At 47.2% G+C, this 19,045-nt stretch overlaps 1 protein-coding gene across 4 annotated transcripts in view; it reads left to right on the top strand.

Moving 5' to 3' along the window:
• The window catches only part of LOC138266884 (phospholipid scramblase 3-like), an 88,771-nt gene that overhangs the window by 38,722 nt on the left and 31,004 nt on the right, over nt 1–19,045 (top strand). For 2 of the 4 annotated variants that reach the window (XM_069215606.1, XM_069215607.1), the window contains exons 2-4: nt 145–235; nt 6,554–6,646; nt 15,567–15,760. In XM_069215606.1, the coding sequence (XP_069071707.1) occupies nt 223–235; nt 6,554–6,646; nt 15,567–15,760 (300 nt within the window). In that variant the 5' untranslated portion in view covers nt 145–222. The remainder of the gene's footprint in view (nt 1–144; nt 236–6,553; nt 6,647–15,566; nt 15,761–19,045) is intronic. The other 2 variants (XM_069215608.1, XM_069215609.1) reach the window with 1 other exon arrangement.

The following is a 19,045-nucleotide window of genomic DNA, read 5'->3' as shown; positions in this document are numbered from 1 at the left end:
AACTCTGCCCCGGCCCTGCCTCTCTCCATGAAAGGTGTCTTTTCATCCTACAATTCTGCTTTTCCTGCCCCACCGGTTTTGTGCCTTTTCAGGTATTTGTGCTGTGTACCTGATCCGGGGAATGTGTCTTTTTCTTTAAACCAGAGAGGTAGGACGTGTCGCCTCCCACTCACCCAAGAAGCTCACAGAAGAGCCTGGACCTGACCTGAGACACACAGCAACATGTCGGCTCCAGGTAAGCAGGCCACAACTTACATCTTAAGCCTGTCTATCTATCTATCCATCCATCTATCCATCTATCTATCTATCTATCTATCTATCTATCTATCTATCTATCTATCTATGTCTGTCTATCTAAAATGTAAAAGGCTCACATGTTCCTATTGTAATGTTTTAGACTGAAAACACTAGATGAAAACAAAGCAATTCTATCTGTATTTATTCGTTTTTTGTACGTTTTATTTATTTGAAAAAATTAATTCCACATAATTGTACATGCACAGCAATTAAATGGCAGAAGTTTGCACAGTTACAAAATTCCCATTTTATCAAACGTGTTTGCTCTTGAGTAATAGTCTTTTTGAAGTAATTCCCATGCTTCCTTTCTTGTTAACATTTAAATCTGCTAATATGTTTGTGGTAAAAGAAAAGGAAAATGTAATTTACCCAGTGAGCATCTGTTTGCAGTAAGTAGTGCTGTAGATTCACATGCTCTGTATACTCCTGCCACATAGTACTAGGCTCGGACGTGTGCAACTTGTTTTTCTTCCAAGAAGTCTTTCAAATCACAAGCTATGGCGACTCCTCCGTTTGGCTGGCAGAGTGCATGGGCATCTACTCCATGTTAGGTTGTTTTCTGCGCAGCGACTGTGAGTAGTATAGGGTAGTGAGTGAAAACAATATGATGCACATGTGTATTGCACACAAAAGCCAGTGACTGAAAGAGAGAAGCAATCTGTGATCAGAGGCACACACGTCCTGGGAGGAGGGTGAGCACATGTGAATCTACAGCACTACACACTACTAATAGAGGCTTACAAAGCCCTAACATGTTCTATTCGTAGTATTTGTTGCAGTAGAAACACATGAGTACCCTTCCATAATTGGTGGCTAGTGTGTTAATGATGCACACGTCTGAAATAAGGTCCTTAATACCGTCTGGCCAACCATAGCCGCTTTCTGGCTACAACATCCACAAAAGATACATGTGTGTGGGGTTGACCAAGTAGCTGCCTTACATATGTCAGCTAGGGGAATGTTTCCTAAGAAGGCCATTGTTGCAGCATTCTTGCGAGTAGAAGGTGCCCTGGGGATAATGGGGAGTGTTCTCTTAGCTTTTTGATGGCAAGTTTAGTTACACTTAACTGTCCACCAAGCAATTCCTGCTTTAGATATTGGTTGTCCCTTGTGAGGTTTTGCAAACTCTACAAAAGCTGATTTGCTTTGCAAAAGGGTTTTGTTCTGTCTGTGTAATACATGAGTACACGCTAAACCAGTGCTTTATTTGTAAAATATTAAGTGCCAGTGCCCACAGCGCTGCTCAGACAACCACGGCTGGCACTATAAAATGTCAGAGCGTGAATAGCAATGGCACGCAGTCCTCAATACACCTCAGGCCTCTTTAATTCACTGCCAGGCTCTCCCTTCCCAATTATCTCACTTCTACAGGTTTATGCTTTCTCCCTTGGTGATGGATTTGCTGTATTTCTCTTTCTCCGTCTTTTTTGTTTTGCATGTTTTTCCCTCTATTGGTCTCTGGCAATGTCAGATTTGGAGAAATTTGTGATAGTCCCCAAAAACAAGTGCTGGTGCCCTCCACTGGCAACCACTGGCTCAAATTAAGCACTGCACTTAACACTTAGGGGGTCATTCTGACCCTGGCGGCCGGTGGCCGCCAGGGCCACCGACCACGGGAGCACCGCCAACAGGCTGGCGGTGCTCCCACAAGCATTCTGACCGCGGCGGTTCAGCCACGGTCCGAAGCGGCAAGTCGGCGGGCTCCCACCGACTTACCGCTGCTCGGGGGAATCCTTCATGGCGGCGGAGCGCGCTCCGCCGCCATGAGGATTCTGACAGCCCCTACCGCCATCCTGTTCATGGCGGGAAACCCGCCATGAACAGGATGGCGGTAGGGGGTGCCGCGGGGCCCCTGCCGTGCCCATGCCAATGGCATGGGCACGGCAGGGGCCCCCGTAAGAGGGCCCCGCAAAGTATTTCAGTGTCTGCCTTGCAGACACTGAAATACGCGACGGGTGCAACTGCACCCGTCGCACCCCTGCAACTACGCCGGCTCAATTCTGAGCCGGCGTCCTCGTTGCAGGGGCATTTCCTCTGGGCCGGCGGGCGCTCTTTTGGAGAGCGCCCGCCGGCCCAGAGGAAATGTCTGAATGGCCGCCGCGGTCTTTTGACCGCGGTGCGGTCATTTGGCGGCGGTACTATGGCGGACGGCCTCCGCCGTCCGCCATAGTCAGAATCACCCCCTTAGTTCTCTCCATTACTATGTCTGGTTGGGAGAAGAAGACTGGGAGCTCTATGATTTGGTTAAGGTGGAAAGGGGTAACCACCTTAGGAAGGAACATAGGGTTTGTCCTGGCAATGCTCTGTCCCTTTGAACTTGAATGAAGTGCTCTTGCAGTGTGAGGGCTTCTGCTCATGCGTCGCAAAGGGCGGAATTAAGGTTTCACAATGGTGCTGGAGGAACCCTGGGAGGCATGACCCCTTTCAGTCCTTCCATGATTGCCTTAATTACAGGTCTGTGGAAGAGGGAGGAATGATCCCCGTTTTGTACGTATGCGGTTATAGCTGGTAGATGGATCCGTATGGAGCCGTAGCATAGACAAGTCATCTGGAGGCGGACCAAGTAGCCAATTTTATCTTCGACTGCAGGCTTCAGGATCCTAGCTTGTTGGCAATGCAGTAGTGGACAAATCTTTTCAAGTTAGCTGTATAGCATGCATGTATGGTAAGCCTACGGGACTCCCGCAGGATGTCCATGCATTCCCGAGAGAGACTCTGATAACGGAAATCTAAGGCCTACGGTGACAGATCATTCGATGGAGTTGCTTGGGATCTGGGTGCCTGATTGGCCGTTGGTTCTTGGTGAGATGGTTTAGCCTTGTGGGGAGGTTCTCATGTGGGCCTGCCACCATCTTGAGTAGGGCAGACTACCAGGTCTGCCTGCCCTAAATAGGGGCTACGGATGAGGGTCTGTGATGTTTGGCACATCATCCATACCACCAATGGAAGGAGCGGGAGAGGTGGAAAAGCATAACCAGTTGATCCTTAGTGCATTGCCGATAGAGTGTGGGTGTGTTTACTTTGGGGCAAAGTTTGGGCATTTTGCATTCTCTGACGAGCCAAAGAGGTTTATGTCCAGAGTGCCCCAATGCTGGAAATACTGGTGCAGGACCTGCAAGTTGGAGTTCCACTCGTGGACTTGTTGATGAATCCTGCTTGGCATGTCCGCCAGATTATTGTTCATCCCTGGCATGTACTCTGCCACCAAATGAATACGGTGTTGGAGCGCCCAATGCCAGGCTACCTGAGCTAGAAGGGAAAAGGAGACTGAGGAGTGCCCCACTGCTTTTGCGGGTAGTACGTGGTGGTTATGTTGTCTGTCCTGGCCAGAACTACCTTTCCTTGGATGAGCGGTCTAGAAAGCCTTCAGTGTGAGGCTTACCTGCAGCTGCTCAAGAGAGTTGAAGTGGTAGCTCTGTTGCTGGGAGTCCATAGACCCTGCACTGTGTTCTGATTAACATGAGCTCCTGACCCAGCTCGAGAAGCATCTGTGGTGATAGTAACTTGCGGAGTGGGGTCTAGGAAAGGTCAGCCCTGCAACAGGTTATTGCTGTTCCACTAATGCAGAGAGGGATGGACGCTGGCCTCTACCGACAATAGACTCACCATCTGACCCTCTACCTGTGACCATTGTGCTAAAAGATGCTGTTGCCGCTGGATGCATGTTTAGCCAGGCTTGAGGTACAGTAGTGATGCACAAGGCCAACATGCCCAGGCACATTGCAATTCAGACTGTGAGGGGATGTTTGACTTGGGTAACTGATGTGTAACTGATTTCAGTACCGCTCCTAGAAAGGTTGGATTTGGAGGGATTGTAGATAATACTTGGATACATTTACGGTAAACCCAAGGCTGTGGAGAAGCAAGAAGCTTGCCTGTGTGTCCCGTAGACACTGTGGCTGCCTGCACTGTTGATCAGCCAGTCGTCGAGATGGTGGGAAAATATAGATGTCAACTCTCCTTAAGTGGGCAGCAAACACTAGCACACTCTTGGTGAAGGCCCTTTGGGCAGCAGTGATCCTGGGAACTACTTTAAACTGACAGTGCTGACCACTTACCATGAAACATGGGTAGGCTCGGAGGGTGGGATGGATGGGGCTGTGGAAGTAGGCGTCCTTGAGGTCTTATGTTGCCTTGTAATGGCCTTGAGGAAACCAATATCACATCCTGCAGCGTCGCCATCTGGAAATGTTCTGAATGAGTCTGACGGAGCTGTCCTTTTTTGGAATTAATGGAAGTAACGTAATGTTACCCTTTTGCCCTGGTGGTGCATGGGTGCCGGCTTGATAGCTGCACTTTCGAAGGAGCGCTTGGACATCTTCCTCTGTAAGATGAAGATGTTCCCTGCTGAGAACGTGCCTGTTGGATAGAATGTTGGGAACAGGTGCAAGAAGCTCCAAGCTGTAGCTGCGCAGAACTACCACTAATATCCACTCATCTGATGTGATTTACTGCCAGCAGGTGTCATGTGATCAGGGTGGGGTGTGGGGAGTCGCTGTTTGGAGTTGTAGGCCCCTGTGCCCGAGCCTGTGTTACCCCTGCCCCTGTTACTGTTGCCCCTGTAGGCATCCCTGGAGTATCTCTGCTGAGACAGCTGATAGTAGGCCTGCTGCTGTCAATTATAGGAGGGAGGAGGAACTGAGGAAGTAGTCTTGCAACCCTTCCTGTATTGTTGCCTCTAAAAGGATCCACTAGGGGTGGATGTTTGGAGGGCACCCATGGCCTTGGCAGTGCCGGTGTCATTTGTACGTTTTTACAGCATCCGATCAACCGGCGAGCAGAGGAGATGTTCACCAGCGAAGGGCAGGTAGGGCAGATGCTATTACATTTCCAGTTTAAAACCCGAGGCACAGAGCCAGGCATGGTGTCTTGAGATGCTAGAGTTATCCCCATGTGCCACAGTGTCCGCATTGTCCAGGGTACAGGCAATGGTGGTCTTCCTTTCCGCCATCCATTCCTCTCTTCTTTACCTATACTCCACTGGGAGGTGCTTAAGGAGGTCCTACATCTCGTCATAATGAACCCTGTTGTATCAGGATAGTGGGCCAGAGGAGTTTGCAACTCTTCGTTGTGTGGCTAGCTGCACTGCAACATTTTCCGCTTCTGCATCTATTTTCTTGCTCTCTTTGTCTGCGGGGGAAGCATCTCCTTTGACCTGGGTGTTTGCGTGTTTACTTGCAGTGTAGACGAAGAGGCAGTCACATGACTACGTATGTAAGGTGGGTCTTTGGGGGAGGGCTTCTATTTTTTGTGCACCCGGGGTGTTACTATCTTTGCTTTGATAGGCTTTTTGATGTGTCGCGGTGTGGGGCATATCTTTGAGCATAGGGAGGAACTGCACTGTGAGAGGGATCCTAGACAGCGCCTTCACTAGAAAGTATCATCCTCCTGGAGGACACGCGCGTCCACCCTGTGATATGTGGCCGCCCCCTGTATCACTTCACAATACGCTGTTGTTTCACCTGAGGTGGAGGCCTAGCTGGATACAGATCTCATTCTGTAGCACCCACAGGATCGATACTGTAGCTATCCTACAGGTTGTCAGTAGGCACTGGGTCATGAGGTGAATCGTAGGGGTCAGCAGGGTGAAATGGTCTGCCTTCTGCCTAAGAGGAGTGGGGTGATCCCTCAGGTGAATATGGAAGAGGCAGTGTATGTGGAGGAGGAAGAGGTGGAGGTGCCCCTGTCTTTGCATCTTTTGTGCTCGGGAGCTGGAGGAGTTTTCAGAGCTTTTTTCTCCCCGAATGTAAACTTCCTCTTCCATGGAAGAGTTTCTGTTGGCTTAAGGGGAAGCTTGGTGAAGCTCTTGCCTGTTTGCAGATGTATGAACAGAAGTTCTGCCGTGCACCCAGGTCCTCCTGCAGCTGCCGGAGGATTAGATGTTCCGAATCTTCAGAGCTGTCGTCGAGGGTGTTTTCGGCGCCCTCTGTGCTTTTGGAGCTGAAGGAGTTCTAAACATCAAGACTGGTTTCAGCACCGACATAGGTCTTGTTTCAGTGTGGGTTTTGGTGCCGTTGCTGAGAGGGTCCCTTGGCTTCGAAGGTCCCAGAGGCTTGTGAGAATCTGCAGGCTTAAAAGTAGTGTGAAAATGTCCAGAATTTAGCATTGAGTGCTTCAGCTGAACAGATGGTGAAGCACCGGTCCTTTGAAACTGTGAATTGCACATAGAATATTTTTGATGTTTGCTTTCCTGTTTTAGCATTAAACATGTGTTAGACTTCTATGAGTTTTCCAGAGTGTCTGGTTTCTTCCATAGAACCTGGTCCAATGGCTGGGAAAGCATACACTCGGAGACCAAAGGGGGACAAGCACTGGACCGTACTCCGCACGACGGCCCCAGGTGCTGGAGGTAAGGGAGACATTTTTCCAGGGGGACTGGGGTGGAGCACGGCCCAGTGCTCGACCCAGTGATTCGTCCGGACAGTGTAAGCACACTGAACTAAATTAAGGTGAAGTCTGATCATGTTTATTACTTGTTGCTTTGCTTTGCATTGCATCTGCTATTTTGTAATGTATGTGATGTGTTAAAAGTAAACAAAATTGTTGTTGGGATAAGAGATGGTGGGATACTAGACTGGTTGGGTAGGTGAGAATGGGAGGAGTCTGACTGCGTATAGATCGATATAGATCAAGAAGACTCTAGAGGTTAGTGCGGGAACGAGGAAGGTGGACCGGAGAACCAGGACTTGAAACATAAACCCATTACAGTGTGTTTGAGGAAGCAGCTCTCTGATCCAATCGCACCTGCCCCTTTGCTAGCGCCTCTGGGTCTATAGCCAAACAAAGGCCAAATGCAAGGGGATCTTTGAGTGTGAATTTACAGTAATTTCCCCCCCTCCTTCTACAAGATAATTTACAAAGATAACAGGCACTTTTTAGGCAACTAACGAGCTGCAACTCATAGCTGACAGATAACTTCTTGCTATCCGCGAATCAATGAAGTACAAGTAATGGGTGGGGAAAAATCTAAGCATAACGATTTAACACTGAAAGGGACTCCTGCCTGCGCTATGTCCCACTAGTGAGGTAAAGGCACATGCATGTTTCTGAAGCAGTGGGTTGGCCCCACTAATGACGATGGCAGAAGTCCTTTCCTGATAGCAGTACTCTTGACCTAGATCATTTGATTAATTTGAAAAAGACATTGAAGGATCCTAAAAATAAGCTAGATGCTGACAATGGCCTGCGTTTCTGAATTGTTATGAGGAAGCACACATGAATCCCATGTCTGTGGTATGAAACAGACTCTGCAGAGACTAGAAAACCAAGTAATCCAACACAGGGCATGGCCAGGGCTTGTGTTCCTACTGCCCCACCGCCTTCCTGTCTATTTCCCAGATCACTGCACAACAAGAAAAAGAGGCGTGTGAGAAGGAAGGAGGGAATCATTTATTTGGTGACCCATCCTGGCTGATGATACTGCAGGAAGCAGGGCGGCATCTGCGGGGCTGCCGGCAGATGGAGCAGAAGAAGGTAACATGGAATAGCTGCACTGCAAGCAACTCGAAGAGAACACATAGGTAGCTGGGCGATACGCAGACTCCGTTACTCCGTAGCAGTCTGCACCGATTGCGTATTCCGTACCAGCAGGGCAGAGGGAGTCCCTGTACATGCAGCCCTACTATTACCTGAGATAGTTTAAGATGAGGGACGGATAGACTGGCTAGGAACAGGATTCAAAGTGTGCGGGCAGAGCACTCTCTTCATTCTAGCTATACGGATGATGAAGATCCCACTTTACTGGCTACCGGTACCCGTCTTCAAGAGATTTCCATGTCCTGGGCAATTGAGTCACTGTTCATCTTCCTTGGATCCCTTCTAATTTAATGAACATTAGTAAACAGATTACCTAATATTAAAGAAAACTCTACACGGTTCAATAATTACAAAGTGTGTTTCAAATGTATAGACCCAAAAGGGCTGATATGAATCAGTTGTATTTGGTGTTGCCGAGTGATGTGAGCCATTGACTGGTTGAGCCAAGACGGCCGAGGCAGGATCCCAGGAGTGATGGAACCCTGATCACGGCAAAGGATGTCTTATTGAATGTAGTTACAGATGCGTGGTAAGTGAAGACTGATTGGACTAAGATTGAAAATTTTAAGCAAAATAAAGAAGAATTGCTAGTAGATTACCTGTACAGGTTCCAGGGTGTGTTTGAAATGTAGTTGGGCATTACATGTCAGATGGGGATGATGCATTTGGGCATTACATGTCAGATGGGGATGATGCATTTGGGCATCACATGTCAGATGGAGATGGCTCAAGAAGCTCTAGGTTCTGCTTTTGTGCAGGGGGCATTAGCGAATGTGTGAAATCAATTGATGTCCATTTGTATTGCATGGCAAACTATAAAGTTGGCCGAATGCGGAACAGTCGCCAACCATTGCATTGCGGTCCAGGAGCAAAAGAATCTGTTGAATCTAAAATTATGCCTTTTAAGTAACAGAAATTGCAACATAATTTGGAGGGGAGGGGACAGGAACCTGGTTCAGGAGGAACCCATTGTGGAGGGAAAGTGGGGAGAGGAAGGGTAGAAGCCTCAGGAGTGGAAGGGTCATGGTTTGTTTACGGGCAGTTGGGGCACTGGAAGATACCTTGTATTAATGTTTCAAATGTGTTTCACCTTTCCGACCCACCAAAACGTAATCAAGTTACACAAAATTAATATCCTGAAAACTAGGAGTGCTTGAAAGATGCCAGCTGTATCCTGAGCACCTTGTTTCCTCTAAATCAGAAAGATCCCTAAATTTACTGCATGATAAACTGAAAGCCTAGCACTTATTATTGGTAGCACAAGCTGTTCTGCCCTGAAAACCTCTGCATTCCCTTCATTACCTCTCTCGGGGTTGTCCAAAGATGCATTTGGTGTTTCCATTTCCACACCAGGTTTCTGATCCTGTTTCCATAACTCTTGGTACCATTACTACAAGCATATTTCACTTTTAAGCCCCATCTCACCAGCTAACCTATTTAGCCATAATATTTTATGTAAGTTGAATTCTACAGTATTTGGCCACCTGCCTGAGTCTTCCTAAAGATGCTACAGAGTAAAGAAGACGAGGTTCCTGTCTTGTTGTGCGAAAGAAACAGTCAACCTGTTACTGATAAAACTGAGATCTCTAAAGATTTGTCAGAATTGCCTGCTCAGCTACCCTCCACGTTATGGTCGACCGGGCCCTGCTATGTGGGGTTTATCTTATCCATACAACCTGTAAAGTCAAAGATCAACCCAATAAAAAAAACGCCTTGTATTCCGCAGCATCCTCTAAAACCTGAAGCCAAAGAATTTGACCAGTCATTGCAGATCCTATCAAGCAACCATTTTTGGTGCGAATTGTTAGCAAATTTAATACTCCTAATGTATATATAAAATTGGGGAAGACCAATGTGTGGAGATTTGTCCAAGATTTAAGGGCAATAAATAATGTGGTTATTCCTTGCTTCCCTGTAGTTTGTACCCCTCTCCTGTGCTTTGATTTATGCCTACAAATATCCTATGTTTGGGATTATTTGTGATTGTATGTTTCCGAGATGGGTAGAAGCGTACCCATGTGCAAGAGCAGATGCCATTTTTGTAGCCAAGCGGTTACTTGCAGTGTTCATCCCTCTCGTCAGGATCCCACGTCCCTTCTCGTGTGATCGAGGAACACACTTTATTTCAGGAGTGGTACAGGAGATTTGTAGAGCTTTAGAGAACAATGAGCACTTTAATTGTGCCCATCCCATCAAGTCAGCATGAATGGTAGAAATAAATAACTGCGCTTAAGAACAAGACTGAAAAAATCTGTTTTGAAACACAACTGAAATGGGTGGACACCTTGCCTTTCACTTTGAGATCAATCAAGATCTTTCCATCAATCAAGGTCTACAGAACAGTTGAGGGACAATCTACGATGTTTCCTTCAAACCCAATTGTATCAGCTGCTAAGTTAGACCTACAGTTAAATGATGATGCAGTTCTCCAGTGCGGCAGGAGTGTCATTACCTGTATGTACAGTTTCTGTTCTCAGGTCCAAGTTTCCATACCTGTCTAATGACTGCTGCACGCTTCCACAAAGGCTTCTAGACACTGCCTACACTACACTAATAGGGGATTCCTGGACCTGGTATTCGGTGAAAGTACCTTAGGTACCCACCACACACCAGGCCAGCTTCCTACACCTAGTCATCCTAGTGGCTCCGTATTGAGCACTGAGAGTATATTATCCAGAACTCCTGGGCTGTACGTAAATCATACCAAAGAGTACCAGATGGACGATCAGCTTTTTGCAGACTTCTCTGGAGTGAAAAAAGGTGAGGCAGTTCAGAAGAGAACCATCTCCCACTGGATCGTGGTCTGCATTAATCTCTGCTGCGCAATGGCAAAAAAGCCTCCTGAAGGTGTGCATGTTCCTACTGCCACTGCCAAAGCTGCTATCACTGCATTGTCATGCAGAGTCCCTGTCCTGGACATTTGTCAATCAGCTATGTGGGCATCGCTCCACACCTTCATGAAGCGCCTGGACAGACAGGTTAGCCGGGAGGGGCATTTTGCCCGCGTGCTTGTGTGTGACTTTCTGGTGTGAGATGATTAAAAGACACCCACCCCCCCCCCTAATTAGGTATTGCTTTTGTATCTGTTTGAAAGGTGAAGATTCAGTGGCTAGCAGTCTCTATCAGAAGAACAAGTATGCTCTTTCTGATAGAGACTCTATCTAGTCGCAGGTTCCTCACTGACACTCCCATCCTTCCTCTTCTGTGATTGGGCCCTACCCATTAATAAGATCCCAGGTCTATGGATATGCACACTGGTTGTGACCAATTTGCTTTTGAGACTCTGCATCTGAGGGTACGGACAGCCTAAAAAGCAACTGACTCCAGTGCGCGGGAGTGGTGCCTATATAGGCCCTGTATGTCGCTTCCGGAGCAGGAATGGCTTCAGTGCTGAGCTGTAAGGCACCACCTTCTTCCAACACAGAGGTACTGCTGAAAGATTTCTGGATCCAGTCTGACACCTGGGGAATATTCAGAAGGTGAACCATCTGCGGTTAGGTAGAGATTAGAGAGAGCATTACCGAAGGTAAGTAACTTGTTCAACTGAGTGAAAAGGAGCAGGAACAGTAGGCAACATTGCCTATCATTCCTTCAGATGACTTTGTCCCCATTCCATACTTTAGGGTTCACAATCAATGTAAAATGTTTGACCTTCAACCACAACAAATTCCAACATTCCTTGGCTCCATCATAAATGCTCTTACAGGGAAAGCATACTCCATTGAGCAGAGGTCGATGGCATTCCAACAGCTGCCGCCTCTTTTTCAGACAGGATGTCCCATTGCAGTGGGAATGATGGCCTCATGCATTACAATTGTGCCACACTCAGGACTCCAGATGTGCCCCCTCCAAGACTGCCTTGCGTGACAGTGGTCAAAAGCAGAGGGTCAAAGGGACGTTTTAGTGGTGGTAAAGGCCCATGCTCTCTGCTCCCTCCAGTGCTGTGACAGTAACAACCAGCTGCTCTGCAGGCCTTTCCTCAAACCTCTTCTACAATTGACTATTGCGACTGATACCTCAGCTTCTGAGTGTGCAACTGAGTCACACTACTGTCCAAGGCACATTGACTCCTCAGCTCCATGGACTTCACATCAAACTTCTGTTGGGTCAGATTGGTGGTACATCTAGTCCTCCGAGCCTTCTTCAAGTTCATCCGAGGGAAGCCATTCTTAATAAAGTCTGCAGGACCAACGCCAGATTTCTTCTTAAGGTAGTTTTGCACTTCCACTTAAGTCAGACTATTGAACTGCTCGTCCTCTTCCCAGTACGAGACTTTGCAATGGAAAGCCTTATACACTCCAATTGTTAAAATGCCCCTTATGTTTTGTATAGACAGGACCAAACCCTTTTGTAAAACAAATCAACTTTTTGTGGCTTTTGCCAAACCATGCAAGGGACACTTGATCTCTGAACCCAGCATTACACCATGGACTGTTGTTTATCCAGGATTGTTGCTAAGGTGAAGCGATCACTTCCAGTGTCCCCCAGAGCACACGCAAAAAGGTGGCACTGTGGCTTTCCCCTGTGATATCCTGCTAACTGGCTTCTGCAAAGCTGCCACCTGATCAACACATTCACTTTACAGTACCATGTGGACATTCTATCCATCAACAGCCAGTGGTTGGCCAAACTCTGTTCCAAACATCTGCATCATCTGCCCGCTAGCCACCACTTTTAGGGACACAGCTTGTTAATGCAGAGCATGTGTATCTACAGCCCCAAATATGCTACAAACATAAAACATATGATCACAATGTGTAGTGCTGTAGATTCACATGCCCCCCCCACAAGAAGCTCGATGATCACATAGGTTTTTCTCACTTTTTATTCCACTTAGATATTTAGATATAACAATGCATTGTACACTTGTCTATGACATTACACTCCACTTACGCTAATCACCCACTGGATGGAAAACGGTCTGAGGTGGAGCCTGTTTCCTTATGCATTGTGGGCTATGAGAGGGGTTACAACAGTTCTTGGGACTCCAAGTTCTTCCAACGAAAACAAGCTGCAACGTCCAAGCCCAACACTAGCTGTCAAGATTCACTAGATGGCAGGGTTATGTAGAGCATGTGAATCTATCTACAGCACTACACGGCTTTAAACAGATGCTAAGAGGGTAAGTAAAGTTTTCCTTTAAATCAGAACAGCGAGAGCAATCAAATGTTTGCCCTGACTTCTAGTCAATAAACAACAGACACAGAAGCAATCCTCCATGCACTACATCAGAACAAGCATGGTGTTTACAAAAGCAGACCCTGACTTTCTGTTGTCATTATGGCTTCAGTAAAACCTCCAACCAGCCAGCCGTAAAGCCACCAAATCTGGTAGTGATTTGCTTTTCAGAAGATCCTAAGTTGCTTTATATTGTGGTATTTGCCACAGCAGATATTTTTGCTGGTAACCAGATTTGCTTTGGTGTCTCATAATGTTTTATTATCTAATTCTTATTAGCTGATTAACAGAGCTCTTGTTTAGGTTATTAAACTTTGTTTAATAAGTAGCCATTTATCCTGCAACTGTATTTCGAGTTGGTTCTCTTCTAGCTGGACTTAATAAGTTAAGTACTCTCTAAACATTTCCAGCTACTTGGTACATTTTATTTTATTTGGATTCACTATATCTGTCAGGACATTTCATCATGTGCTTTTAACTGGTTTCAGATTGTACGAATGTTAACCCTTTTCCTCACACCACCTAGCATAGGCCTCACAGTCAGCCATATTCTACCAAAGGATGCAAACATTTTTGTGATTTTTGGCAGAATCTGTGTAATATTTGCTGAGCTTTATTCTCTGCACTGTTTCCGAGCAAAAGTGATAGTTGCATCCAGAAAAGTTGCATTTCTGCTTCAGAATACAAGCCCCTGAGCCCCCAATACAGGCTCAGAAGGTATTTATGCAGCAATGTCACTTGGGTTTGGTAACAGCATATTGGGGCCTAAATATCATCTGACAAAAATGTGATGTCCTAAGTATTGTTACAACTCGATTGGCCGATTGGAATTATTATTAGAAAATGGATACCATTGTGAGTGATATTTTTCTAAACCATATTTTGACCACAACATTTCTGTCGGACCATATTTTTGTTACCGATATTCTGACATACAACTGTTACTAATGAACTTCTGCCAGGTGGGCAGAGGTTACTTAAATTGCACATCAGATGGAGAGCATGTGGTATTAAGGCCGGCTGGAGAACCAAGTTCAAGTCTCTGCGTCTGCTCAACATCCTGTGGTTATAGGCACTTAGGGGGTCATTACGACCCTGGCGGACGGCGCTAATTTGGGGAAAGGTACTGCCAACAGGCTGGCGGTATCTTTCCCCAAATTATGACATTGGCGGTTTGGCTCAAGCCAAACCGCCAATGTACTACTCCGTCTGCCAGGGTGGTAACAGCTGCCGGGCTGGAGACTTCGGTCTCCAGCCAGGCAGCCGTCACAATCCCACCCTCGGGATTATGACCCCGCCTACCGCCATGGCTTGCGTGACAATCTTACTGCCACGAAAACCATGGCAGTAGGCACTATAAGTGCCAGGGAATTCCTTCCCTGGCACTGATAGGGGTCTCCATCGCCTCCCTCCCCCTCCCCAGTGTCCTCCCCCTCCCGACCCCCCCAACATCTACCCACACGTGCACACATACACACACGCATACCCACATCCACCCACGCATGCACACATACATACCCGCACACCGCAACACACTAACATACATTGTCGCACACACGCATTCACAACACACAACATACACTCACATTGTAATTCACGCACGCATTCCACGCGACTCACACTCGCATGCACGCATACAAAAACAGACACACAACCCCCCCCACACGCACACAACACCCCCTCTCCTGTCGGAGAACCCGACTTACCTGCTTGCAGGGGGTCCTCCGGCAGGAGACGGGACGCGGCGCTGCTTGCAGCAGCAGCGTCCGCCAGCGGAACACCGCCAGGCCGTATCATGTGTCATGATACAGTCGCGGTATTTTGCTGGCGTGGCGCTGCTGCTAGCGGCAGCACCACCTTACTGCCGTCCTCCGCCATGACTGTCGACGGAATTCCGCCAGCCTTCCGGCTGAATTCTGCCTATGGTCATAATGCGGTTGGCGGCTGGTAGCCACGGCGACGGTATGTTGGCGGCCGTTGCTGTGGCGATAGGCGGCATTTGCCGCCAATGTCATAATGAGTGCCTTAGTGCCTGATTACAACCTTGGCGGAAGGGATACTCCTTCACAAACGGGACGGATATCCCGCCCGCCGTTTTACAACTTCCATAGGATGTAATGGAACTGGTAATACAGCAGAAGGGATATCCGTCACATTTGAGACGGAGTAGCCTATCCACCAAGGTCGTAATCCGGCCCCTAATCTCCCCTTGCCTATAATTCCGCGCCTTGAAACCCTCCCAGGTGTTTTCCTATGCTTTACAAATTCTGGATGTATTTATTTATTATCAAATGGAGCAAGCCGGGGAAGCGGGTGCTCCCAGCGGTGGATAAGGTAAGCGGGTCATGTAAATGGTATCAAAAGCCATAAAGCTACATGGGTACTCACTCACATTTGCAATACAAATTCCCCGACGACTTTTTCCACTTTCAAACTTACACCTAAATGGAGCATGGTCAAGGGAGCAAAAAGTATTGGAAAGTGCCTACAGCACCCCATTTGTGCAAGTGTACAGAACCTCTTTACATGGGAAAAACATTCTTTTTTATTTTCAGACTATTCTCATGTCCCCAGTGAACCTATTAAAGGCACGGAGCCCTTTCCGCCAAGCTACAGTTCTACAAATCCTCCTGTGCCAACCAACGTCCCACTTCAAACTCAGGGGTTCCCGGCACCCCAACAAACTGCTATTGTGCCATACATGGCAGAGATTCCTGGAGTCCCCCCGGGGCTGGAGTACTTGACACAGGTGAAGTATATTCTCCCTGCTGCATACTTTCATCATTATCACTGTATACTCTTGTGTCCATTTTTAACTGTATTGTTTTTCAACTTTTATTTTTCTTCGCCTCATTATTTTTCAATTCAACTATCTATATCTCTCCATCTTTGCCCATTTCTGTCTCGTTATTACTAACTGTACTATCTGTTCTGTTTTCCTGCTAACGGTACCTTGATACTTATGTATGTTGTCTCTCCTAAACTGGATTATGTTTAATTAATTCTCTCTTTCATGATGGGTTTTCCCTTTTTCTCTTTATCCTGTCATGTTTGTTTTACTGTCTTTATTTAATTTTCTCAACCTTATTTCTACATATATCTTTCTGTATTGTATTCCTCTGTTATATCTCCTTTATAGCTTTCTATCTTCTTACTTACATCCACATATTTCTCTGTGTATTTTGTGTACCTTCATACATATCTCTGTACTTTTACATATCTCTGTCTTTATTCTTATGCCTGTGTAGTCACTATTTGTCCTTGTAGCCCACCTTTCCTCTGGGTTGCCCTATTGTTGTACAACTATCTTTATTGACCTTATCACTCCTTCTTAATCTTCTTACTTTGGTCATCTACCTTTTATCAGTGGAATCTCGCCATATTTATGTTTCTCTCTTTCTGCCTTCATACTAATCCAGTATCTTTATATTGAATAAGCAAAAGGCTTTGCCACTTGTCCAACCTGGCATTGACAGCTACTGAGAAGCAGCACTCCAAGCTTATGAGCATTGTATTTTTTTATCTAGGTGTGTAGGGCCCAGCTCCCACTCGCCTTCGACTGGTCCTTTGACCAGTCTAAGGCCCTTTCCGGACCCGGCCGTCTTGCCTTGAGACCCCCGCCTCTCTGTGCTCTTCCTTCGTGCCTGTCTGTCCCTGCGTTTGGCCTTCTGTGCCCATTGTCGTGTGTACCCTTTTTGTTGCTCTACCCAGTCCTTTTATCTTTTGTGCCTGGTCTCTTGTACTTGTTTTGCCTCTGGGCTCATTTTACCTTTTGTGCTTTGGTATTTTGCACTTGTCTTTTTCTCTGTGCCCGTTTTGTCTTTGGTGCCTTGATCCTATGTGCTCGTTTTGCCAGTTTTTTGTGCCTTTGTGCTTTTGTGCCATTTTTGCCTTGCCCAGTCTTGGTGCCCGCAATTGTGCTCTCTCACCTCATTGCCCGCACTCGTCCCACCTCCCCCACTCTCTTTACCTGCTTCTCCCACTGCTTTCCTACTCCTCCCAAGACCCGCGCTCTTCCCTTCCCCTCTGAGGACCTACTTAATGGTGGCCGCTGCACAACTGTGTGCCTGGTCCGCGCCCAGCGCCATGGATCCCGTCCGTCTAACCACTACAGCTCAGCCAACCTGCCAGCACTCAACACTGAACGCCACTGCCCCCGTGCCACATTGCATCACAATGTAGGTCCTTTCTCATGCTCTCACTGCCACTTCACCTGCAGCATACTCCTCCACACAACCCTCAACACACACCTTGCTTCTCAACACCAGACCCCTCTGCAAGCACGCCACCGAGATCTGGGATCTCATCGACAGTCACTTCCCGGGCATCCTTTTCCTCACTGAGACCTGGCTCAGCCTGTCTTCCACCCTCGCCATCGCCAGGGCCATCCCTCCTGGATTCAGGATCATCCGCCGTGACAGGCCATAAGGAACAAAATCATCCACAAGGATACCATCACCTGCATCACCTCTTGGAATGAACCAGCACGCTCATGGCACACCTGCACTTCCAACTGCAGATCAGCTACGCCATGACCATCTCAGGTACTCACGTTTACTGACTGTCACCTTAAGAACCACCTTCAGCACCTTCCTCGCCAACTTCATCACCTCCCTCTCCACCAGATCCACCCACTTCATCCTACTCGGTGACGTTGGCATTCATTTTGATGACCCCACTAACTGCAGCGCCCCCGATCTAGATAGCCTTAACAAAACCTGCCTCGCGTAGCTTGTACAAAGCCGGAATCATGCTGCCGGACACACATTCGACTCAGGCTTCACAGTCGGCAGCAAAATCACCTTCAGTCACATCTCCCCTCTCACTTGGACAGACCACTCCATCGTACACACCTCACTCCAGCAACCCTAAACTGACCATCAAACTCAGCAGCAACTGGAGCAACATAACAGAAGAAGTCTGAAACCTCACCCTCAGATCCAACCAACTAACTCTCACAGGCAACCTACGGAAAGATCTACACACTGACTTAGTAGATTTCCTTCCATTTATGGGAACAAAGTTATAAGCAATTAAAAAATGCCTTTTCAATGGAAACACAGTCTGAACCATAACTACTCCGTGGCGACCACAACAGTGTAATATATACAGTGGTGATTGCCAATGAGTAGTTGTAGTTCCTGGGTACTTATAGGTCCAGGCCCAGCTCTCCCTGTGCTGCTGCGTCTCATTCATTCATGCTCCTGTCTTCTTGCTTTTCCCCCTGTTCTTTGAGTGCCTTCTCCTTGCCTTTCCGTTATTCTCACTGCTTTCTCCTTGCTTTTCCCCCTATTTTTCTGTGCGCCTTCTCATTGCCTTTCCCTTGTTTTCACTACTTTCGCCTTGCTTTTCCCCTGTTTTTTGTGTGCCTTCTCCGTGACTTTCTCCCATTTTTTTGTGTACCTTCTCCTTCCCTCGTGTTCACTGCTTTCTCCTTGCCTTCTCCCCAGTTTTTTGTGTACTTTCTCCTTGCTTTTCCCACATTTTGACTGCTTTCTCCTTGCTTTTCCTTGATGCTCCTGCATAATGCCGGTTATTGGCCCACCCACTGCCTCCCAGCACTCCTCCCAGGGCTGACTTCATGGAAACCGCAGCGCGACTCCATTGAGCAGGTCCCAGCTATCCCCGTGCTGGTGCATTACTCTTGCTCCTGTCTTCTTGTTTTTTCAGCACCTTGAGACCTTTGCAAGTGATTCGCTGTGCTTTATAAATCCTTGATTGATTGATAGTTAAGACCACTTTTCCATATGAAAACTTTTTTGGTTTGTCTTCCTCCCTTGAGCACCACTTGTTGTTAATTATTGTTTCAACATTACTTTAGGTACGGGTAGGAGTACGCCTTTATTTGCGTAGCCACCATTACTATTGGGTGGTCCACAAGAATGAGTGACGGTGGACCCCACCTACAAACACCGGCTCAAATTAAGCGCTGACTGAAATATGCTCAAGTGCTTCCTATCGTCTTTCCATCATCTGTTTCTTACCCTATTACAACATTTCCTGTCCTCCTACCTTCCATGTAACTTCTCGCTAT

The sequence above is a fragment of the Pleurodeles waltl genome, chromosome 12 (genome assembly GCF_031143425.1).
Source record: "Pleurodeles waltl isolate 20211129_DDA chromosome 12, aPleWal1.hap1.20221129, whole genome shotgun sequence".
In the NCBI taxonomy this organism is placed as follows: Eukaryota; Metazoa; Chordata; class Amphibia; order Caudata; family Salamandridae; genus Pleurodeles; species Pleurodeles waltl.
The sequence above is the reverse complement of the archived record's forward strand: the minus strand, read 5'-3'. Positions and strand labels throughout refer to the sequence as shown.